At 36.3% G+C, this 24,869-nt stretch overlaps 1 protein-coding gene across 6 annotated transcripts in view; it reads right to left on the bottom strand.

The window, feature by feature from the left end:
* tjp1b (tight junction protein 1b) overlaps positions 1–24,869 on the bottom strand; it is a 170,232-nt gene that overhangs the window by 4,221 nt on the left and 141,142 nt on the right. For all 6 annotated transcript variants that reach the window (XM_051100262.1, XM_051100263.1, XM_051100264.1 and 3 more), the window contains 18 exons: positions 22,266–22,393; positions 21,923–22,028; positions 21,691–21,841; positions 19,511–19,619; positions 17,453–17,672; positions 17,187–17,371; positions 16,931–17,026; positions 16,769–16,851; positions 16,432–16,642; positions 16,111–16,211; positions 12,623–12,976; positions 12,105–12,341; positions 6,718–7,659; positions 6,466–6,557; positions 4,713–4,934; positions 4,484–4,623; positions 1,911–2,334; positions 1,610–1,827 (listed from right to left, as the gene is read on the bottom strand). In XM_051100262.1, coding sequence (XP_050956219.1) covers positions 1,610–1,827; positions 1,911–2,334; positions 4,484–4,623; positions 4,713–4,934; positions 6,466–6,557; positions 6,718–7,659; positions 12,105–12,341; positions 12,623–12,976; positions 16,111–16,211; positions 16,432–16,642; positions 16,769–16,851; positions 16,931–17,026; positions 17,187–17,371; positions 17,453–17,672; positions 19,511–19,619; positions 21,691–21,841; positions 21,923–22,028; positions 22,266–22,393 — 4,019 coding nt within the window. The remainder of the gene's footprint in view (positions 1–1,609; positions 1,828–1,910; positions 2,335–4,483; positions 4,624–4,712; positions 4,935–6,465; positions 6,558–6,717; positions 7,660–12,104; positions 12,342–12,622; positions 12,977–16,110; positions 16,212–16,431; positions 16,643–16,768; positions 16,852–16,930; positions 17,027–17,186; positions 17,372–17,452; positions 17,673–19,510; positions 19,620–21,690; positions 21,842–21,922; positions 22,029–22,265; positions 22,394–24,869) is intronic.

Here is a 24,869-nt window from a genome sequence, read left to right as displayed (position 1 = left end):
GTGTGGAGCACTTTTTATGATGGATGGATGCATTTTATTGGACTTAAAAATCTCAACACTCATTCACTGCCATTATAAATGTAAAAATGTCCTGACTTTTCCAAGCTTTATAATGGCAGTGAATGGCTGTTGAGATTTTAAAGTCCAGGAAAGTGCATCTATTCATCATAAAAAGTGCTTCACACGGCTCCAGGGGGTTAATAAAGGCCTTCTGAAGCTAACAGATGCATTTGTGCAAGAAAAATATCCATATTTTAAAACGTATGAACTGTAATCTCTAGCTTCCGCTAAATGTCGTCCACGCATTCATGAGAAAGTGGTGTTCCAGCGGATGATGTCGGACTCTGGTAAGAATATGCTAGTCTCGCGAGAACCAAGTTTTGTTTACAGCAAAGGAAAACGAGTCTCCTCTTGGCTTATATTGAAATCCTTTCACATTTTTCTTTATAAACCCCTGTTTTGTACTTCTAATTTGTGACTGGTGTTTTGTTTTACTTCCTCTTCTGCTCATTCATCACTTCTGCGTTTACTTGTGCCTTACATCATTCACTGGAACGCCACTCTCTCTCGAGAATGTGCAAAATAAAGATTACAGATTATAAAGTTTTAAGTATGGATATTTTTATTATGCAAATGAATTAATTCGCTTCAGAAGTCCTTTATTACCCCCCCGGAGCTGTGTGGAGCACTTTTTATGATGGATGGATGCATTTATTGGACTTCAAAATTTCAACACCCATTCTCTGCCATTATAAAATACTAAATTTCCTGGCTCTTCCAAGCTTTATAATGGGAGTAAATGGTTACTGAGATTCTGAAGCCCAAAAAAGTGCATCAATCACTTCCGCGTTCACCTACATCACACATCATCTGCTGGAACGCCACTCTCTCATGAACACGCGTACGACGGTTAGCGGAAACTAGAGACATCGGTTTATAAAATTTTAAATATGAATATTTTTCTTACACAAATACATCGATTTGTATCAGAAGGCCTTTATTAACTCCCCGGAGCTGTGTGGAGCACTTTTTAAGATGGATGGATGCACTTTATTGAACTTTAAAATCTCAACAGCCATTCACTGCCATTATAAATTTTAAAATGTCCTGGCTCTACCAAGCCTTATTAATGGGAGTGAATGGCTGCTGAGATTTTACAGCCCAAAGAAGTGCATCAATCACTTTCACGTTCACCTACATCATACATCATCTGCTGGAACGCCACTCTCTCATGAATGCGCATACGACAGTTAGCGGAAACTAGAGATTTCGGTTTATAAAGTTTTAAATATGAATATTTTTCTTACACAAACACATCGATTTGCTTCAGAAGGCCTTTATTAACTCCCCGGAGCTGTGTGGAGCACTTTTTAAGATGGATGGATGCACTTTATTAAACTTAAAACTCTCAACAGCCATTCACTGCCATTATAAAGCTTGCAAGAGCCAGGATGTTTTTTAACATAACTCCAACTGTATTCACCTGAAAGAATATAATCATATACACCTGACTTGAGGGTGGATGGATTTTTGAGTGAACTGTCCCTTTACCTTCAAAGCTGACAAAATTCTGAAAAGAAAATCAAGCAAAAGTAGGCAGCATTCAGACCTTTCTCTTTGTCCAGAGGGGGCAGAATGCTGTTGTCCCGGCACACTTTGAAGTAGATCTCTTGCTCCACGCTATCTGGAATCGCTCCTTGCGGGATAATGATACTGACTCCTGTCTCTATGGAGCTCAACACCCCACCGTTACAATTAAAGATGCCCCGCGCCGTCGCAACCACAGTGTGTCCTTCGTCTTCCTCATCGTCATCCAGTGCATTAGGGCTAGAAAACAGACAGTGAAAACAGTCATTAAGTAAACAGAAGGAACAAACCCAGCTCTTGCTGAAGTACCTTTATCATCTTACCTGACAGGAACGGCCTTAGGAAGGGCGTTGATGTTGTTGTGCTGATACTTGGGCCTATTGTCCATGGTGCGCGTGAAAGTGTCGACCCCGCTGTCGGTGTCCAGGGGCTGGGGTGAGATTTGAGGTTTCAGATTGTTGTTGAGACTGGGTTTGGACTGTGTGTCATTGGGAAGCAGGTTGTGGTTGAATTTGGGGCTCTCAAACTTGCGCTCAAAGGGACGGGCGGAGCTGGTGTAAGGCTTGGGGACGTAGCGGTTGTAGCTGGTTGGGACGCCTAGCGTTTTGGGAGGGGCGTCCGTGCCGTTGATAGAAGACTTAGGGGGCAGGTAGCTCGTCTGGATGGGGTCGTCCCGAGTGGGAGCTCTGAGGGCCGACAGGTCCGGTTTGGCTTTGGGAGAGCTGTGAGGATCTGGCAGCGAGTTCACTGGGAGATCAGAAGAGACGTGTGATGCATTAAAACTATGCATTTAGTTTTTGATGCGGTGCATTTCACTGATATTTGCATTGATTTCATTGATTTAGGCAATTCACAAAAGAACAGTGACAATACAGCCATACATTACATAAGGGGGTGCTTCTTTAACTTTGGACACTTTTTTTTTTTTAAATGAATAAAATGAATATTATTTCACATATACAATAAAAGTCACGTTTAAACTTAATCATGTTCTCATTTACTAATCTTTAAACATTTTCTAAGTACAGATTTTCTCATTTAATCTAGATTCAAAAAGATTTCAAAAACTCCATAGGAATTATTTCTATGTAGGAACTACATAGGAATTACTTTCATGGTTTACGTCGTTTAAAAAAAAAAAATAAAATAAAATAAATAATAATATATATATATATATATATATATATATATATAATTATTTTATTATTTATGGGGTGAAATCAATCTTACATTTTTTAAAACGTTGTTTATAATAATTAAAATTTATGTACTTGATCACCAAACAGAGAACAGTACTTTATAGTGCATTATTTCCTGACATTCTGCTTTTTTTTTTTTTAATTATGCAGTAAGTGTGAAAATATTATTTTTGTGTATTTACTTGGGCATTTGTTTCCAAAAATGTTTAAAATGTTTTGTTTCCATTATTTAGATTATAAAAATCATTTTTAACAAAAAAGGGAGAAAAAAAAACACAATTACAACCCTTTTTTTTCAGTAACTAATAGTTAACATAAATGTGTTCACATATTTCCCAAACAGATTATTCAATTTTATAGTGCATTATTTATGTCATTCTGTAATCTTGTAAAATTATGTGTCTTTATTATTTAGTAATCTTAGCACAATTGTGAAAATTTTATTTGAGTGTATTTATGATATATTTATGATATATAAAATGCTAGTTATAATTAATCTTAAAAACATGTTTAAAATGTTTCATTTCATTATTCATGGTGTAAAATGAATATATAATTTATATATTTTTAATAATAATAATAATAATAATTATTATTATTATTATTATTATTATTATTAACTTATTTTTTTAATTTTGTAAAATTATCCAGTAAGTGTGGAAATATTAATGTGTGTACAAAGCAGGCAGGTAGCTTTTACCAAAATGTTTAAAATGTTTAATTTTGTGGTGTAAAATTAATCTATAATTTTTTTAAAATAATTTAGTAGTTTTTTTTTTTTTTTAATTTAAATTTTAATGTTAATGTGTGTATTAAGGATACAAAGCAGGCAGGTATTTATTCCTAAAATGTTTAAAATGTTTAATTTTGTGGTGAAAAATTAATCTATAATTATTTTTAAAAATAATTATTATTAGTTTTTTTTTTTCTTTAATTTTGTAAAATCCATTGAGTGTGGAAATATTAATGTATTAATAATAATGTATTATTAATGTATGTATTTAGGATACAAAGGAGGCAAATATTTTATTCCGTTTTTCATTTTTAATTTCATGGTGTAAAATTAATCTAATTTAAAAAAAAAAAAAGTTCCTTTTTAAAAATTATTACTTTGTAAAATGATCCTTTAAGTGTGGAAATATTAATGTGTGTATTTAGGATACAAATGAGGCGGGTATTTTATTTCTAAAATGTTTAAAATGTTTAACTGTAATTATAAAGTAATCGTAAAATGTTTAAAATGTATCTATAATTTTAAAAAAATCCAGTAATTAATTGTCAATGCTTTTTAAGCTTGTGTACTGGGTTTCTCAAACAGATAATAGTATTTTACAGTGCAGTCATTTCATTTTCAGTCATGATGCAATTTTGTAAAATTACACAATAAGTAAGAACATGTTTTTTGTGTGTATCATAATAAATAAAATGCTAGCTATGAAATCAGGCACTGAGTCAGACATTAAATTCCAAAAATGTTTCATATGCAATTTCCAGAAAGCCATCAAACATAATACATCATTTGAGATGTAATAGAAAAGACCTTGACTGTAAGAGAAAAAAGACAGAATTCTCCTGTGATGTTCATATAAACACTGTTAGTGGAACATTTAAAGTAGTAGGAGTGTAAAAAAATACATTTTCTGGAAAGCCCACAGGGCAGAAAGTACCACAGGTGAACACTCGAGACTCACTCTTACCCTCGATGTTGCTGAGTTTGGGCAGGGATGTGGGTGGAGCAGCAGGCGTGGGCTGGCTGTACGGAGCGGGTGACGGGTTGACGGGTGGCAGGGGCTCGTACCTCTTGTCCACAGGACTCACTTTCTCCACAGACTCCGTCCTGATGCAGAAAGAGTGTGAAAGAGCATGTATGATACATACATCAACATACAACAGTAAGAACAGTCATTGTAGCGTGTTAGACAGTACCTGGCGAAAGGATATCCGATCTGGGGCTGAGATGGTTTGGGCGGCTCGTGGAAGCGACTGATTCCAGTGTTGGGCTGATTCATGGCCTTGTTGTCGAAGCTGCGGCGGTCAAAATACGACAGCTGCTTCCTGTAATACTCTTCATCTTCATCTGGGTCATAGTGGTTGGAGCGGATCACGTCGTCCCCTACACGCGTCTGAGGTTTCTGGGGCTCTGGGGCTCTATAAGCAGGAAAAAAAAAAAAAAAAAAAAACTTCAAAATCATTAAACGGAAAGATCATAACTATGTTATGTAATATCTAATGGTATTTTCCAGAATGGAGGATCAACCAGCAGAGGGCACTATTGGATTACATTAGCAGTCAACACTAACAACACATACTGCGTGTGAAACAGAATGCAATTTGAAATTAAATCATGTAAACAATAAAATAAACAGTTATTTTGCACTTCCAATACGTGTGGTAACTTAAGACAATCCAAACAGTTGATATTGCTTCTGGTTTACTCCACAGTTCACAAACTCCCTGGCCAAGTTACTTAAGATCAATTCAGTCACTCAAGGCATACTTATAGACCAGTGCTCAAAAATTTAGGATCAGTATTTTTTTTTTTTTTTTTTTTCAGAAATTAATAGTTTTATTTAAGAAGGTCACATTAAATCAATCAAAAGTGGCAGGAAAGACATATACGATAGAAAAAAAATCAGTAGTTTTTAAAGAATGTGTTTTTTTTAAGTTAATGGGAATTTTTTAAAACTTTAAAATGTTAGATTTGTGTAAAACCTTTTTTCAATTCTTAAATTCTTTTTAAACAACAAATAAAAAAAAATGTAAACATTTATTTATACAAATACACACTACAGGTCAAAAGTTTAATAGAATAATAAAGATTTTTTGTATTGTTTTGTTGTTAAAAGAAGTCTCTTATGATAACCATGGCTAGATTTATCTGGGCAAAAATACAGAGAAAAATAATAATAAATATTATGAAACATTTTTACAATAAAAAAAAAACCTGTCTTATATTTTATATATATACACACACACACACACACACAGTGTGTGTATGTAACATTAATGTTGCCGTGCCAACTAGCCATAATTAAAAATAAATAAATAAATCAATCTATTTCAGTTAAAATGTATTTTATTTAAAATATTTTTTTAAAAAGAAATAGTTTAATTCAGCAAGGTCACATTAAATCAAAAGTGACAGAAAATACTTTTTTATTTATTAGTTTTTATTTATTTTAGATTCTGTTTATTAGTTTTTATCATTTTTGAATGCCTATATAGATATTTGAAAAATTTTTTATTTCAGATTTATTTTAGTATATCAAGATAAACCTAATGAAAATGAGAAATGTTGCCTTGTCAACTAGCCATAAAATGAATAAATAAATAAACAAATAAATAACGTAAATTTAATTCCAATTAAAATTGATTTCAAATAATGAAAAAGTTTATGGTTTCAGTTTTATTTAACCATAATAACCATGTTTCAACAGTTATTATAATAAGAATTTTTTTCTTGAACACCAAATCAGCATATCAGAATGATTTCTGAAAGATCGCGTGACACTGAAGACTGGTGTAATGATGCTGAAAATTTAGCTTTGCATCACTGAAATAAATTACATTTTAAAATGTATTAAAACTGAAAACTGTTGTTTTAAATTGCAATAATATTTCATAATTGTATTGTTTTTATTTTTAATTTTTGTATTTTTTGTTTTAATTGTGTTTGTACCTGTAAGATGGTTTCTCCTGCTCTAGGTTGCTGAGAGAGTTGGCTTTAAGCACAGGACCCGGTGTACTCACAGGTTTGGGAAGATCTGTGGGCTGAAGAACAAAGTACATCCATTGTCATCAAACTACATAGATCTGTCTGTGCAAAAGTCAACATTACAGTATCAAGTCATGTGGATGCAAAAAACTACTTGTTAACAACAAAGCCTTAATGGAAAACTCAAGGTTCAGTACCAAGCTGACAGAAACGTACCCTAATTCCTGTCACTTCCGGCGTATCCTTAGCTCGGTCTACCGACACGGAGCGTTTGTTCTCGAACATCTTGACCCTGTTCAGCACAGACTGAGGCTTCATGGCAGGGTCTTCATCGTCGTCATCATCCCTGGGGGGAGGCGGCAATGGTTTGGGAGCTGCAGGGTGCGGCGGTTCCCCTGGAGACAAAACGCCCTCGGGTTTGGGAGGCGGAGCGGGAGGTTCAGAGTTCATCACGGGCTCGTGCGGCGCCGGTTTATACGCCCGGTTTGGCGCTCCAGGGTTGTACGAGGGTCTCATTCCAGCCTCGCCGTAATACTGCTTAGGCGGATCGGGAGAGCGATGCGCATTGCCTGGGAATCCGTGCGGATCGGATTCGAAGGGCGAACGGGCGTCGTAGGAAACCGGAGGAGGCGGAGGCGGCGGCTCTTCGTAGCGCGTCGGTGCGGGTTTAGCGTGCCGCGGACGGTTATCGTAGCTCATTGGTGACACACCATCGTATTGGGGTTGAGGGGGACTGAAATCCCTGGTTGGGCCGTCCTCGTATGGAGAGCGGGGTTCGTATGCCATTGGGGGCGGAGGAGGAGGCTGGTGGCCCTGAGGGTAGCCGGACGCGGGCGGCGGTTGGGGTGAAGTCTGCTGCTGGTCGTAAGGGGGCCACTGCTCGTTATAGTGAGGCACACGGTTGTCGTAGTGCAGGTGCGGGTCGTAATTGTGAGGCTTTGGTTGTGCGTAGCCGCCACCGTCATAGCCATAAGGCGGGTGCTCGTACTGGCGGTATGGCTGTTGGTCCTGATATACAGGCTGGTGGCTGTAGGATAGCGAGGTGGGGGGGCCTAAAGGCTGCTGCTGTTGCTGTTGTTGCTGCTGGGGTGGGGGAGGCTTCACGCCGTGGTTCACTCGCACCGACTCATCCATACTGTACAGATCCTTTTTATACATCTGTGAGGGACAAAATGTTAATTGTCAGAGCTGGTTTGATTGAAATGGCTTGAACTGGATACGAAAACAACCTGATATTAGAGCTAATCAAACAGCTCTCAGAAGGGCAAAAAACAAGCGAAATATTTAAAATTAGCTGGAATAAAATATTTAAGTACTAGATTAGCATTTCCTTCAGGAAATACAAGTGCTTGCAAGGCAGTAAAAAAAAGAAATACGTTCATACAGTTCAAGATCAGTTTTAGTTTTTGGCTTTGATTGTTAAAAAAAAAAAAAAAAAAAAAAAAATTTAACTTTATAGTGTAAATCAGCTGCAAAATAATCTCAGAATGGACACCAATGGGAACCAATGAAAATAAAATTAAATGACAATAAAATCTGTAAAGCTTAACTGTTTTAACAGAAATCTAATGTATATGGTTCGAAAACAAAATATTTAAAGGTCATGGAATATTAAAACGAGCTTAAATGATTTTAAACACAAAATGAATTAAAATCATCAAAAAATAAATAAATAAAATCGATAGTTTCTAAAGAACGTGGTTTTATTTTAAGTTAATGGGACATTTTCTAACTTTAAAATGTTAAATTTTTGTAAAACCTTTTTTCAATTCTTAAATTGTTTTTATACAACAAATACAAAAAAATGTAAACATATTTATGATAACCATGGCTAGATCTATTTGGGTAAAAATACAGAAAAAAATAATATTGTGAAACATTTTTACAATAAAAAACCCCCAAAAAACTGTTCTGTATTTAAATTATTGTATATATATATATATATATATATATATATATATGTATATATAACACATACATACAAAGTGGTGTGCGGTGGTGTTTAGAATTTTTTTTTTTTAATTAAATGTAAATTCGTGTCCCAGTCACATTTTCTTGGGTAAATAAATATATCTTACACTATCATAAAAAAAAATGATGTTTCTATAGATTCAATAGTATATATGTAAATTGAGAATGCTGACTTTTTTTATTGGTCTTTTTTCCTTAGAATTTTGTTTTTGGAATTTCTTTTTTTTTTTTTTTTCAGCACGGAATAAAGAAATAAAAGTAATTGAGTCTTTTTAATCTCACAATTTGGACAGGAATTCTGAATTTACATCTTGAAATTCTTTTTTTGGAAAAAATAAAAAGTGTGCCACGGAATAAAAAAATAAACAAGTTGATTGCAACTTTTTAATCTCACAATTTGGGCAGAAATTCTGAAAGTACATCTCAAAATTCTGTTTTTTCGAAATTTAGCTGTTGTTTTTTTTGCGCCACGAAAATAAAGAAATAAAAAAAGTAATTGCGACTTTTTAATCTCACAATTTGGACTTTTCTCACAATTTGGAGAGGAATTCTAAATTAACATCTCTAAATTCTATTTTTCAAAATTCTTTTTTTGCGCCAAGGAATAATGAAATAAAAAAGGTAATTGTGGCTTTTTAATTTCACAATTTGGAATTCACACCTCGAAACTCTGTTTTTTAAAACAAAATATAAATATATATATATATATATATATATATAATTTTCTTTAAATTTTACTTTAAATTTACTTTAAATCTCACCAAGTTGATAACTTACTAAAAACTCCCACAAATCATGTTTTCAGGCCATTTCAAGTCTTATTTTCACCTAATAAAGTAGTTACATCTAAACGCTTCAGTTGTTTACTAACTTTCTAAATCGGTCTTCCCTTTAACACAGTTATATTGATAATTCAGACTGGTTCAACAATGCGGAACAAGCATGAACACAAGAGGCGGGATTAATCACATCAACCAATCATAGCTGATCATAACCAGTCACATACAATCAAATCGCAATGGAGGCATTGCTTCCTCTCACATTCTCTATTACCCCACATCAAACTCACCGCACGCTTTAGGGGGTCTGTTAAAACTCAGTGGGCTCAGGGCAGACCTGCTGGTGTGTTGGACAGTTTTATTGAAAAACGAGTGATTTATTTCCTGTTTAATGTTGTACTGTAATACTGGCATGTTTTATTTTTGTACTATGAATTTTTCTCTCATCCAATAATTTGAGGAGGCACTGCCTTCCTTGCCTCCTCAAAAACACCCAATATAGATGTATATAAATGTAATTAACTGTATTTATTTATTAATGCAAAGCTTAATTTTCAGCATCATTACTATAAATATGGTGATGCCTTGCAAGCACTGAAATTAAACTTACTCCTGAACAGGAAAAAACCAAATGATAAACTCATTATGCATTAAAACAAGCATCTTACCAATTACTCAGCTCTACATTTCTACAGTTTGAAAAGAAGCCCTTCAACATGTCCAACACCTCCACTTGGTTACACTTCTTTGAGTCCTCATCTTTAGTAACATCTAATACATTTATAATAGGACCAAGCGGAGCTCTAAGGATGTCTTATTCATTGTTTGAAAGGCTCCTTCTCAAGCTTCAAAGTATAGCCTGAAGACAGTAGAGCTGTAAAAGGTCCAACGCCTCCTATAAGACAACTTAACATAATCACAAAAGCTCTTACATAACGTCTTCATCTATGAGAAGAAATACTGGTTATGAAGACATTATGCAGGATTAGTCCAGTTGTTTTCCTTTTACATTGCTGTAAGTACTGTCTGCAGGTTAAATGAACATGCAACTACAAAAGTCCATTCTTGCAAATCAGGGAAAGGTCCGTTTGCAATTAAGTGACACGTCTACAGTGCATCTAGCTGCCGTCCGTACAGGTGTGATTCAGGTCAAAGCCAAACGCTATCGTTATCTGGTATCACTACAGTTTAGGGCCAGGCGATATAGCTGGATGGAAAGTGGTCAATTTTTTGTGGATACAAAAAAAACCAAAAAAAACAACAACAAGTATTTTCTATAGAAGCCTGTTCATACTGTTTATATAGAATAAAAAAATAATTGCAACATTTTTATGTTTTTTTTTATGTTTTTTTTTTTTTTTCTCAATTCTAATTTAAATCTCACAGTTCGGATGTTGTTTCTATTGATTCTAAAGGATACAACTAGGAATTCTATTTTTTTTCTCAGAATTCTGAATTTACATCTCAAAATTCTGTTTTTCAAAATTCTTTTTTTTGCACCACGGAATCAAGAAATAAAAAAGGTAATTGCGACTTTTTAATCTCAGAATTTGGACAGGAATTCTGAACTAACATCTCGAAATTCTGTTTTTTTGAAAAATAAAATTTGCGCCACGGAATAAAGAAATAAAGGCAATTTTCTAATCTTCTCAGGATTTCAGAATTTACAGTACATCTTGAAATTCAGTTTTTCGAAATTCTTTTTTTTTTTTTTTGCTTTGCGCCACGGAATAAAGAAATATAAAAAGCAATTGTAATTTTTTTATCTCATAATTTGGACAGGAATTCTGAATATACATTTTGAAATTCTTGAAAAAAAAAAAAAAATAGCACCACGGAATAAAAGAATAAAAAGGGTAATTGTAATGGAATTCAGGAATTCTGAGTTTACAGTACATCCTGAAATTCAGTTTTTTGAAATTTTCTGCATCACGGAATATGGAATGTGACATTGTGAACTTATAATTTGGACAGGAATTCTGAATTTACATCTTGAAATTCTCTTTTCGAAATATTTTTTTTGCACTATGGAATAAAGAAATTAAGAGGTAATTGCAACCTTTTAATCTTAAAATTTGGACAGGAATTCTGAATTTACATCTTGAAATTATGTTTTTTTTTTTTTTTTTTAATTAATATATTTTTTTGCGCCTCAGAAAAAAGGTAATTGCGACTTCTTAATCTCACAATTTGGACAGGAATTCTGAATGAACATCTTGAAATTGTTTTTTCTCAATTTAGACTTTTTTTTTCCACACAATTCTGTGAGATTTAAGTTTATATCTCACAATTTGAACTTCTTCCCTGCAATTCTGAGTTCATATCTGAGAGAAATAAAAACTCACAACTGCAAGATAAGCAAAATTGCAAGGAAAAAGTCACACTTGTGAAATATAAACTCAGAATTGAAAGGAAAAACGTCCGTAAACAAATTGGCTGAATAAAGAGTGCATTGAAATCATCATTCTCAAAGTTGCGCCATTTCAAACAGCCGACTATTCAATATATCGCCCAGCCCTACTACAGACACAACAAGCTGAAAGAAACGTCATAAATTAGGAGCCATGCAAGAGGAAGTACGAGGCAACAAGTGAGGAGACTGCACTTCTACTTATGCAACGGGCCCTCGTCCTCCTGTGGTGCATGTGTACCAGTTACACAGTCTCTGGCGTAGTGTCAGAGGAACACACGCAGCACACGCGTGGGGTGGGCGGAGCATTCATGCAGACAGTGGAGTGGGAGGAGTCAAAGAAAAGAGTGATAGACACAGGCAAGGTTGAGAAAGAGAGAGAGCTGGGCTGAACCGGGCCGTAAAGGGCCGGGAGCGGATCCAGCTTCCGGTGGTGCTGGTACCTTTGGATCTGGGCCAGGAGGAAGCAACTGGTGGGGGTCGTGTGTTGGGGGCTGAGCGAGCTCAGGTTCGGGCTGGGGGTCGGGAACGGGGACGGGGCTGTTAAGGGAGTCGGCCTGAGGGGTGCCAGGCGGCTCCTCTGGGTTCGTACCCGCTAGTGGCGCGGTAGGTTGGACAGCAGGGGGCGCTGCTGCCGCTGCAGTGGGAGGGGGCGGCGAGGCCAGAGCGGCCTCTGCTTGCTGTGGAGTACGGGGCAAAGAGGTTACAGACACACGCTGCCAACAGCACCAGCTACAACTAGCAGCTACGACCACCAAAGGTTAACTGGTAGCTACTGAAAGTTGAATAAGAGTTTGTTTGGTGAAGAATATCATCTGGTCAATTTAACTGCATATTCATTTTTAAAAGTTACTGAGTTCAAAAAGCACTGCATAGCAGAAATAACCCACGTTATGCTAAAAATTCCCTCTGAAATGAACAAAGCAACCAACACACACATAATGGCACTCCTATTCTGTACCTGCTGAGGCGCTGCCATCTTAAACCCGGCCGGGTCGATGCGGTTAACCGGCTCCGGTTGCGGCACAGCATGCTGGTAGCTCGGGTACCCGGCTGCGTCCTGGATGACCGGCGGGTCCTCTCGGACAGGTTCGGATGAGCGTGTGATAGCAGGCTCGCTGGGCAGGCCCACCTCGTCGTTCATGGTCTCATCCAGCTCCTGGTCGGTGTAGGCCCCACCCTCCGTATCGGTGTCCTCGTAGTCGGAAGTGTGGCGGCTGTCGGTGCTGTACATGCTGTACTCGCTGCCCGGTGCCGAGAGGTAGGAGAGGCGGTCGTCGTGGATGTCAAGGTCATCGTCAGGAGCGCCATCTGCCTGCAGGCGGAGAGGGGGAGGGAGGGATGGTTAGGATGAGTTTGATGACCCACAGCAGTGGAAATGAAATGATGGATGGGTGAGAACGGAAGCTAATGCATATCAAACGCTTTGGACTGGAACCGTGTAAAAGCAGAAATAGCTCCGCTCTGCTTTTTGCTCTTAAAAGTGTGTTTTTTCAATATATTAAAAAAAAGAACACTTTTCATGGATACTAAGCAAATAAATAAATAAACAGACATGAAATATTGTTTTAAGCTGAAATCTTTTTAGGTATACACAAAAGATATCTGTTATCAGCTGCTATTAGACGTTTTTAATGTATCGGATATATATGAGCTGATAAATATATTCAGATTTATTCTAGTTTTTCCAATTATAATTATGGTTATATAAATATTATTTATTTAATTACACAATTTACTATTAATAGAAAGCCAAATTCAGCCAAAAATAAATACTGATCATCCAATGCCGATAAAATATATATAAAATTATAAAATTTCATTTTATAATTATTAAAATTATAAAATTTCCAACACCAATGCATGTATGTCACCAACTTATTACAAATACATACACATAATGATTATTTATTCAGCCATTGGCATTTCTAGTGATGTCAAAATAAACGTCCCAGTCAAATGGCGATTAAAAAAAAAACAAATGAATAAAAATATCGGTTAATATATCGGATTTCCCAAATACAAGACGACCGATAATTACAATAACAAATATCTAATTATAGAGTCAGGTGCTGGCATTTTAGTGCTGTAAAAGTAAGTCATGCTTCCAACACAAAAAGAAGACATGAAAGGCAATATCGGTTAACAAGTTGACCGATAATTACAATTTATCTACACTTATCTGCCAAACAGAAAAATGTAAAGCCCAATGCAGAGATTAAAAAATGGCAAGGGCCTTGGCAATATATAGGTCAATCACTAATTACAATTATAGTAATATAAATATTTATTGAGGCACTGACGATTTTAGTGCTGCCAAAATAAAAGTCACGCTTCCAACATCAAAAAAGAAAAAAATTAAGGGCAATATCGGTTAATGTATCGGCCTTACCGATATACATCTCAACTCATAATTACAATTACAAATGTCTTATTATTTATTCAGGTGCTGCCATTTTTAGTGCTGTCAAAATAAAAGCTATGCTTCCAACACCAAATAGAAGAAATTAAAGGCAATATTGGTTCATATATATCAGCCTTGCTAATATACAAGTCGACAGATAATTACAATTTATCGACAGAAAAGTGTAAAGCCCAATGTCAATATTAAAAAAAAAATGGCAGGGGCCTTGGAAAAATAGGTCAATCACAAGTTACAATTACAGTAATATAATTACAATTTATTTAGGTGTTGGCAGTTTTAGTGCTATCAAAATAAAATCTGGTTTAAAAGGCCTAAAAGAAAAAATTAAAGGCAATATCGGTTAATATATCGGCCTCGCCAATATACAAGTCAACCGATAAAATATCTAATTATTTATCCAGGTGCTGGCATTTTTAGTGACATCAAAATAAAAGTTATGACACTTATCAGCCAAACATGACAATGTAAAGCCTAATGCCGATATAAAAAAAAAACTGGCAAGGGCCTTGATAATATATAGGTCAATCACTATTTACAATTGCACTAATATAATTATTATTTATTGAAGCATTGGGGATTTTAGTGCTGTCAAAATAAAGATCAAGTGTCCAGCACCAAAAAGAAGAAATTGAAGGAAATATCAGTTAATATATCAGCCTTGCTGATATACAAGTCGACCGATAATTACAATTTATCGACACTTATCAGCCAAACAGAAAAATGTAAAGACCAATGCCGGTATAAAAAAAAATGGCAAGGGCCTTGGCAATATATAGGTCAATCACTAATTACCATTATAGTAATATAATTACTATTTATTTAGGCTTTGGCGTTTTAATGCTGTCAAAATAAAAGTCACGCTTCCAACACCAAAAAGAAGAAATTAAAGCCTGATGCCAATATCAGTCGATATATCAGCCTTGGCAATATATATGCTGACCACTAATTACAGGTACAAAATTATTATTTGTTGAATTATACAGAGCAAGTTTACACAGAGTAAGTACCGAACATTTTTAACCACAGAATGACCACAATTGACCAATCAGAATCAAGTATTCCAGACAGCAGTGTAGCAATGGTTCTGCATAAGACATATAAATGGTGGTAGGGTTGTGATGTTATGGTCGCCGATCCTCATCTAAGCCAGTGTTTCCCAGCCCTGGCTCTGGAGCCACACCACTGGTACACATTTTGGATGTCTCTTATTCGACCCTTTCATTTCAGTCTCTACTAACAAGCTGATGAGTTGAATCAGGTGTGTTTGATTAGGAAGAGTTTCAAAATGCATACTGTTGGTGAGGCTCCAAGAACAGCGTTGGAAAACACTGATCTAAGCTGTTTGGGTGGAGGATAGGCTTGCCACGATAGACGGTGTTGACGGTGTTGACGGTGTTACCGGTTTTAAGACGCAACACCGGTGACATCACTTTTCCACCGTGACGCCGTCCCCACATTTTTTTTTTTTTTTTTTTTAAGTATTCGTTTTTTTATTAAATATTTATTTGAATTAAATGGAAAATATAATTCTAAATAATTTACTTAAGACGAGAGCATGCACTATAATTAAAAACTGAACATGGCTACATTGCGTCATATTTCATTTATCACGTGAGGAGAACGAGAGGAGTTGAATTTACAGAAAGAGAATGGCGGTGTGTTTTTTTTTTTCGTTATGTTAATAAAAGTTCTGTTTAATATCAGTGATTTTTTTTTTTTTTTTTTTTTTTTTTTTTTTTTTTGTACTTTCGTTGTCGTCCATTCAAACAATTGACGCCGAACTGCCAATTCCCGCAAAACTGAAAGTGAAAGTATAATACGCACGCATTTATAAGCTATTTAAACGCAGAAAAAAGAGGAAAAGAGGAAACCCCCACCCCCACGGTGATACCGGTATTACCGGTGTTGTCACATGTCGATTAACCGGTGGGGAAATTTCCTCATCGTCACAACCCTAGTGGAGGAGCCTCTAGACAAAGAAGAAACATTAGGATATTGAGGCACAAAACCTTAGAGAAGCTTACCTTGCCCTCTGAGACCCAGACCAACTGGTTCTGCTGCTGCTGAATGGTCTCTTTCAAAGCACCGTACCACCCGTCGTTCATGTTGTTCAAGTTGATGGTGGCTAAAAGGAAGTAGAATTGCAACTTACTTAACTACTAAAACACCTGTGGTGCTTGCATTTAAAAAAAAGTTATGGTGCTTTTGTAGCTTGCATTCATTACATGGACTAGATTGTCCTGGACAATTTCTCCTTTTGTGTCCCATGGACTAAAGAAATTCCAACATTTCTCTATCAACTTAAGAAAAATGATATTATTTTGATGTTTTTTGGGTCTACTCACTGGTGAAGAGGTGATGGTTGTTCTTTCTCAGTTTGAGAGCACGCTCGTACAGCTTCCGGGCGCTCTTCCTGGACTCGGGACAGAGCCTGGTCCTCATGTTTTTGACGCCCTGCTTGCTGTCGGGATTCAGGAACACCACAATGGGGTACCACTGAGCGTAATTCAGACGATCCACCGCGTTAGGGGTGATGTCCAGCACAGCATGCTTGTCCTAGCAGCACAAACAGAATCTTGAGACACCAGTCGGGACCTCACAGGGTCTGCGAGACTACGCTCACAAGCTGAGCAGATAGAAAGCTGGATGGCAGTTAACTAAATTATCCGAGTCCATACTTACTCGGTCAATGATCTGTTTAATGGTATGGAGACGGATGATTCCAGAGCTGCGCTGGTCTGTGCCTGCATCTCTGGGTTCACTCTCTGAGGGAAGGAGAGAAAGACGTTTTATACCTTTTTAATACAAGAAAAACCTCAGAAAATCTCATTACACAGAACTTACTTGCAAGTTCAAAGAGGTCAGGTTCCTCTCTAGACAGTTTCTCCCTTGCAACATCCGCAATAGGTCCGAAAATGACCACAGGCCTCAAGAAACCAGCTTTTTGTGCAGGAGAAACAACAGGTTAACTAGATTCCAATGCAAGTCTATCAGATTATTTCCAGGCAAACTGAAACTGATTAGCAAAGCTTCAAAAATAGATTCTCAAACCTGAAATAACCATAGCAACTAAACGCAGAGCTATAAACAGCCTCCGTACCTTCTCGAAGCACCACTCTTTCATAAGCGGGGAACTTTGTTTGGACGGGTTGAGCAGAAAGGTCCTCTCTGCTCTTCCTCAAGTTGCGTTTGGAGCTACGGAGGCCTCTGAACCTCCAGAAGTCGGCCCGATCCCCTCCTGGAGTCTTTGGGAGAGTGTATTGGACACTCGATAGCTGCTCAGCCCTGTGGAGAACACAAAACAACAGCTCAGACTTGAACGACTTGCATTAAACACAAAACTCAATGCAGAAATGGCTTAAATACCTATTCTTGTTGGGGATGATGCCCCGTTCCACCTCCTGGTGGTTCTTGCCAATGCGGATGGCAAGCCAAGAGCCCAGTTTGCCGTTGTAAAGGGTGTCGACCACTCTGAAGACCTCGCCCTTATTGAAGCTCAGGCCATAGGGCGACTCCTTTTCGTACTCAAAATGGGTCCTGATGTAGAACGAGTCACCAACGTCGGACTCTACGATGCGCCGGTACACTGGGAATCAAGGAGATTTATGTTATTATTATTATGTTGCGGTCCTGCTAAAAAGCTTGAAACAGTTTAAGGTGATTTTGCTGGTCTTATCTGGATTAGCTTGTCTAAAGTGTCTAAAATCTAGGGATGCACCGGTAGGATTTTTTTTTTTTGGCAATACCGATTTTAACAAACAACTATTGGTCGATTCCGATACTGATACCGATAATGGTTAACTGCATAAAGCAGGGCTTAAAAACGAAAAAATAAAAATTAAATATAGCTCCAAGCAGCGATTACCAGGGTTTAAGCGCTTATGGCATTTAAGCATATAAGGAAAAAGACATTACATATTATTTAGCAAGGCTGTACCCACCTAAATCAATGATTAAACAAGCATTTTTGCCAAATCCAGGTCATTAACCATGGAAAAATATGATGTTTTTTTAATGTTTATTACTGTTATTGTGGCATCTGTTATCTGATCCCCTTAAAACATGCTATTTTAGAATCACCTGTTGCATGTGTTCAGCAGGTTTTGTGTTGTTTTGAATTTTCCTTTAGGCTTTACAGGATTTTGGGTACATTTGGACAGGCCCCTTTTCTAAAATACCCAGTTATAGCTTCTCAAAGGGTAAATTTCAACTTTTTTTTAATTATTGGTATAGAGAGTCCAGAGAATTGTACTGCAGTATTTTTTTCCAGACTGAGTGAAAAACCTAGGCCAAGACCACAAAAGTAGTTTTTTTTTTTTCTTTTTTTTACATCTTAATCATTTAACAAACAATCTGACTGACAAAAGTGGTTCTAGAGGCAAAGTTGTCCGGAATGAGGAGTTCTGTCCTATGATATGAATATTGCATGACTTACAATCGTTTACACCCTTGAAAAATGTGATACCCCCCACCCACCCGTTATTTTCAATAACGTTATATAATAAATAATTTGTCAATAATAAATAATAATAAAGTACAGTGTTTTCTTTACTCAATAACAAAGAGGGGCTTGATAATAGTAGCCTGGTAGCCTATTTTGCGCTTAGAGACAATACAGCATCATCCTTTCTAGATTTTGACCACATGTATTAAACGAAAGAAAAAACTCAATGCTTTAAAAACATTAACATATTTTTTCCAAGATATTTAAAAATGTTTGCGGAAACCAGCTTGGGGATTCATATACAAAATTTAGTTTAGTTTTGGGAAGTATTTAATTATTTTGACTAGAGAAAAACATTGTATTATGCAACAGACGTGCAACTTATTGTCTCGGCCCTTTGCATGCTATTTCCGATATGCCGATGGCTTTAAAATATTCAAAAATCAGCCGATACATCGGTGCATCCCTACTAAAATCCCTTTAAAACCATCATGAACCAGATCAATCTGACCAGCGGAAACCAGCTTGGTGGATTCATATGTGACCCAAGACCACAAAAATTGCACGGGTGTATTTGTAGCAATAGCCAAAAATACATTGTATGGGTCAAAATTATCGATTTCTTTCTTTTATTCTAAAAATCATTAGGATATTAAGTAAATATCATGTTCCATGAAGATATTTTGTAAAGCTCCTGCTGTAAATATATCAAAACCTAATTTTTGATTTGTAATACGCATTGCTAGGAACTTCATTTGGACAATTTTAAAGGTGATTTTATCAATATTTGGACTTTTTTGCACCCTCTGATTGCAGATTTTCAAATAGTCCAAATATTGTCCTATCCTAACAAACCATACATCAATGGAAAGCTTATTTATTCAGCTTTCAGATGATGTATAAATCTCAATTTCAAAAAACTGATCCTTATGACTGGTCCAGGGTCACATATTAACTTTCAAGAGCTGACATAGCCCTACCATCTTTCTTTTTCTGGGCCAGGATGGTGACCTCCTCTCCCTTAGGCAGGTCCAGCAAAAACAGCACTGCCTCCTCACGGATGATGTTTGCAAAATCCACATTGTTTACCTGGGAAGAGTCGAAGAAAAGCCATTTAGAACAAAACATCCTCTCTAAAGTGTTCTAATGAATGAGAGGAAAGTTTTGTTTCTTAAGACCGGTTTGTAAAAGTGTGATTGTGTGGTGGGTGGTGAGGTTTGTGAGAAAGAGAAGGTGACAAACGTTCTGAATAAAGACTAGGCATGTTGGAAAAACCCAGAAAGGAAGAGAAAGCGGCTGCGTTTGGCAGCGAGAAGATGGAAACCAGCATCACCAGGGAAACCATCCTGAGAGAAGGCAAGCATCCTCACACACACTGAGGTTTAACGGCATCTATACAGCACGAGAGGGACGTTTTGGAAACGGGAAATGCCATAAAACTAGGACTGCTATTAAAGAGCCCGTAAACAGACGGTTATAAAAGCCGGGACACCAAATCTCCAGTCACCCACAGGCCTTTAAGAGTCCCACTCCAGTTATTCATCACAAGAGCTAAACGCCACTACACACATCTTTAGGCCCGACTGCTAAGAAACTGTAAGAGGTGAAATTACTTGCACATAAACCAAACAGGTATCCACATCGGAAAGAAATGCCCATTCACACACACACACACACACAGTATTAGCATGAAGGCCCTGCTCCAAAATGTCAAGCTGCCTACCTAAGCAACATTTTTAGCCATCTCTGGGCTGCCTGACCTGAAGCCTGTTCCAAATAATGGGCAGCAAATTATGCTGCCTCATTAGATACCTCTTTGGCAGAAGTTTAAGGCAGCATTACGTGTCATTTGCAGTTACGATAATCCCAGAATGCACTGAGGTGAACTCAAAATCCAAGATAGAAGTGGATGGTGAAGTCGAAGGGAGCGTACATTATAAACAAACGGTAACACTTGACAATAAGGTTTTATTAGATAATGCTAGTTAATGTATCTCATTTAGTTTAACTTAATATACTAAAAAACTTCAGTAAAATATCAAAATATACAAAATTACAAAAATGTTCATTGAAATCAAAATAAAGTAAATAAAACATGCAAATAAACTGAAATTAAATATTTTAAAATTGCAAGCTTTATTAAGCTAATTGCTAAATCAACATTTCTCATTTTTCTTTAACTTAATGTACTAAAAAAAACTAAAATAAAATATACAACAAAATTACAAAGACTTCAATTGAAATTAAAATATATCAAATAATTAAAAGCATTAAATTAAATATAATAAAAACAAATTCAAAATATTAATAAACTACAAAAGAATCACAACGACACTAAAATAACGATAACGATACTATTTTTATTACAAAAATGCATATTAAAAACTGGTTATTATAAAAGTGGTTCCAGAATTCTGTTTTTCCCCATTCATTTATTTTAAGCATTTAAGAATATTATTTATTAACGAGCTGTTTGTTTTGATTCATGGCTCCAAGTTGAATCCATGCAACATATGAAGCAAAAAAATATTTTTAATCAATAAGCAAGACTGTATAGCCATGCACTTAACCTTTTTTATGAAAAAAATGAACTACACATCCCATGAAGCACTGCAAATTGCATCGAAAATTAGGTAATCAACTTAATAACAGAAGCTCAAAATTAACCTACTGTCCATGAATCATACCATGAAGTTAGTTCCAAAATATTAATTTATGTACAAATACATAAACTGTTTTTGGGATCGTTTAGAGTCCTTTGAAGCCGCATTTAAACTACATTTTGGAAGTTCAAAATCGGGGCACCAATGAAGTCCATTATATGGAGAAAAATCCTGAAATGTTTTCCTCAAAAACCATAATTTCTTCACGGCTGAAGACAAAAAGACATGAACATCTTGGATGACAAGGGGGTGAGTTATTTGTGAATTGTTGTTCTGGAAGTGGACTTCTCCTTTAAGAGTGAAATCGCAGTGCTTCATGGGAGTGTGCATTCACTGCTGAGCTCTTTCACCAGAGCTCTCACTTTCCCAGTAACACTGACTGCTCTGACTGCTGGATCGCTAGCAACCAAACATCCAGAAACCTGAGGATTTAATCGCTGTCAAATTGCCTGTTATAGGTAGCTGCCAATATAAACAGCAAAACATGGACATCTCACCCTGAGAATCTGGTCTCCCTCCTCCAGGCCCTCTTTAGCAGCAGGACTGTCCTCCAAAACTCCCGCCACAAATATCCCGACGTCATTCCCGCCAGCGAGTCTCAACCCGACGCTCTCTCCCTTCTTAAACTTCACCAGCTTCATGCTCGGCCTGAGAGTGGACAAACAAACAGAACATCTAACCACCTACATCTCTAAAACCTTGAGTTCGGGGTAAGTTAGTGATACGCACCGCAAGATACTGTCATCATGCGTGACGCTGGGCACCGGGGCGTCTGCCGGACTAACAGGCAGGTCCACGTCAGGCTGGCCGGGTTGAGCGTACACAGGCTTGGGCTCTAAAGAGATCAAGGCACATTGAGTTTTTGAATAAAGTACACGCGCACACACCAAAATGTCACCGCAGGAGCGTGTCGCGCTCTGGGAGGTCACAGAGACACCCAGCGGGACGGAGCAGGTGGGACGACACTGTCACAACTGACAAACTCCCGCTGCTCGTCACCGCCCGCGCACAAACCCAGGCTGAGAATAATGCATGTTCGATCACAGTGTATTCATGTGTAGTGACCTCTGACCTGGCAGAGGGGGGAGCTGTTTCTCTTCTCTGGCTGCCGTCTGCTCTTTCGGCATATCCTCCACCATCTTAGCAGGTAGGGGAAGCGGACCAGCCTTTGAGATCCTGTCTTCATCACGGCTTCGGTGACTGTGGGTGAAGATAAAAAGAGACAGAGCAAAGCTGTTAGAATCAGACACATTAAACATTGGTCTTATGATTTACTGTAGAATTAATCTGTCTGTGAATGATTTGGTCAAACCAATTCACAAAGCATTTTAAATCAGTGGATTGTATGTGAGAAGTTTGTTTGGAAGCAAAACAATAAGGAGAGTGATATGTTTGAACCATAAGCAATGCAAAACTTTGAAGAATCAATTCTCAGAATTATTCTTCTTCAACTTAACAGCCTTAAAAATAGGTTTATCTGGAACAAACAATTAGAATCATGCCAGCATTAAACTCCAATGTATAGATATACAAGATATACTACTAAAAATAAATAAAAATGCTAATAAATTGAAATAAAATATGTTCAAAATGCTAGCTTTTCAGCTAATTGCTAAAGCAACATTTCTCATTTTTATTTAATTTAACTTAATGTACTAAAAACAAAATAAAATATCACAATATACAACAAAATTACGAAAGTGCTCAGTGAAATGAAAAAAATATAAAATAAATGTAAATAAAATATTTTAAAAAAATGCAAGCTTTATTCAGCTAAATGCTAAAGCAACATTTCTCATTTTAATTTAGTTTAACTCAATGTACTAAAAGACAACAGTAAAATATTAAAATATACAATGTTAATTGAAACTATATAAAATAAATGCAAGTACATTTAAATAAAATGTTAAAAATGAAGCTTTATTCTCCGAATTGCTAAGGCAACATTTCTCGTTTTTATTTAGTTTAACTTAATGGCTAAAAAAAATAACATAAAATATCAAAATATAGAACAAAATTACAAAAGTGTTCATTGAAATTAAAATATATAAAATAAATGTAAATAAATGTAAATAAAAACTTTTGCCCTTTTGAATAAATCAATTTAGAATGATAACTGATGAATCAGTTTTTTTGAAACTTCACAACTAATTATCATAACTTAAAAATGTTTGAATTATAACAATCAGTAAAACTTTTTTTTTTTTTTTTTTTTAACAAAACACTTATTTTCTTACAAAAACAAATATAGACACATTAGTGATAACTGAAACAAACCAGTGAATTGAAGGTTTTTGGGGGTTTTCTGCCTCACTGAACAGTCCAAACAAACCAGATCACTAAATCTACTGACCATAATCCGTCATACAAATTTCCGATGTCTGATAATACATATACAGAGATTAGATTATTTATTTATTTATTTTTTTAAATAAATGCCACACGTCTGAAAACACTTTTGATTGATGACTCAAACGAATCTATTTTTTTAACTGATTCATTGAACTAAACACTCTAAACTGTGCTCAAATGAATCAGGAATCAGAAACATTTCCGCCTGAGGCCAGAAACATACTCAACACAAGTACCCAAACGCAGATGTGACACTTGGCCGATGAAGAATTTTGTCCGGTTAATACGTGAACTTGCGTTATTTTGGTGGTAACAAACCTAAGTACTCTAGTTACCATCATATATTTGTGCTGTTAAACCAAACTCAAGCACTAAAGTAGATTTAACCAGCTTGCTCAACAAGATTCTCAATCTGTTGCACGACCTGGTAACATCTGCTGGTGGCAGTATAAATACAATAAAATGCTAGCGCCGAAGCACCGAAATTTTGAAGCGTTTTGAAACAGTTGACATAAAGCCTCATTTTTTAAAACCATGTGACTTTGACTGTTTGAATCAACTGAAACAATATGACACTTTGATTCGATTGAACCAGTTGCTTTTCTAAATGATTTACTGTATTCAAAGCATTAAAAAACATCACATGTTGGTGACGCCTGCTGGTCAGAACGGTGTAAATACAAAAGCACAAAAAAGGTGCTAACAGTGAACCACCGAAATTTTGAAACATTTTGAAACAGTTACGACATAAAGCCTCATTTTCTGAAACCATGCGACTTTCACGGTCCAAATCAATTAAAACAATTTGACACTTTGAATCAACTGAACCAACTGCTTTTCAAAATGATTCACTGTCTTCAAAACATTTGAAACACCACACGTTGGTGATGCTTTGGTAGTTAGGATGGTGCAAATACAACAAAATACTCGCTAGCAGTTTTGAAACAGTTATGACATGACGAACCCTCATTTACTGAAACCATGTGACAGCTTGAATCAACTGAACCAATTGCTTTTCAAATAATTCACTGTCTTCAAAGCACATGAAATGCTACCTGCTGGTCAGATTATTGTAAATACAACAAAATACCTGTTAGCGCCAAGCAACCGAAATTTTGAAACGTTTTGAAATAGTTATGACATAACGAAGCCTCATTTACTGAAATCATGTGACTTTGACAAACTGAATCAATTAAACCAATTATTTGGCGACGCCAGTATTTTCTGACTGGTCAGAATGGCGTGAAAACAACAAAATACACGCTAGCATCATTTGACACTTTGGATCAATTGCTTTTCAACATGATTCACTGGCTTCAAAGTA

The sequence above is a fragment of the Labeo rohita genome, chromosome 25 (assembly GCF_022985175.1).
Source record: "Labeo rohita strain BAU-BD-2019 chromosome 25, IGBB_LRoh.1.0, whole genome shotgun sequence".
NCBI lineage: Eukaryota > Metazoa > Chordata > Actinopteri > Cypriniformes > Cyprinidae > Labeo > Labeo rohita.
The sequence above is the reverse complement of the archived record's forward strand: the minus strand, read 5'-3'. Positions and strand labels throughout refer to the sequence as shown.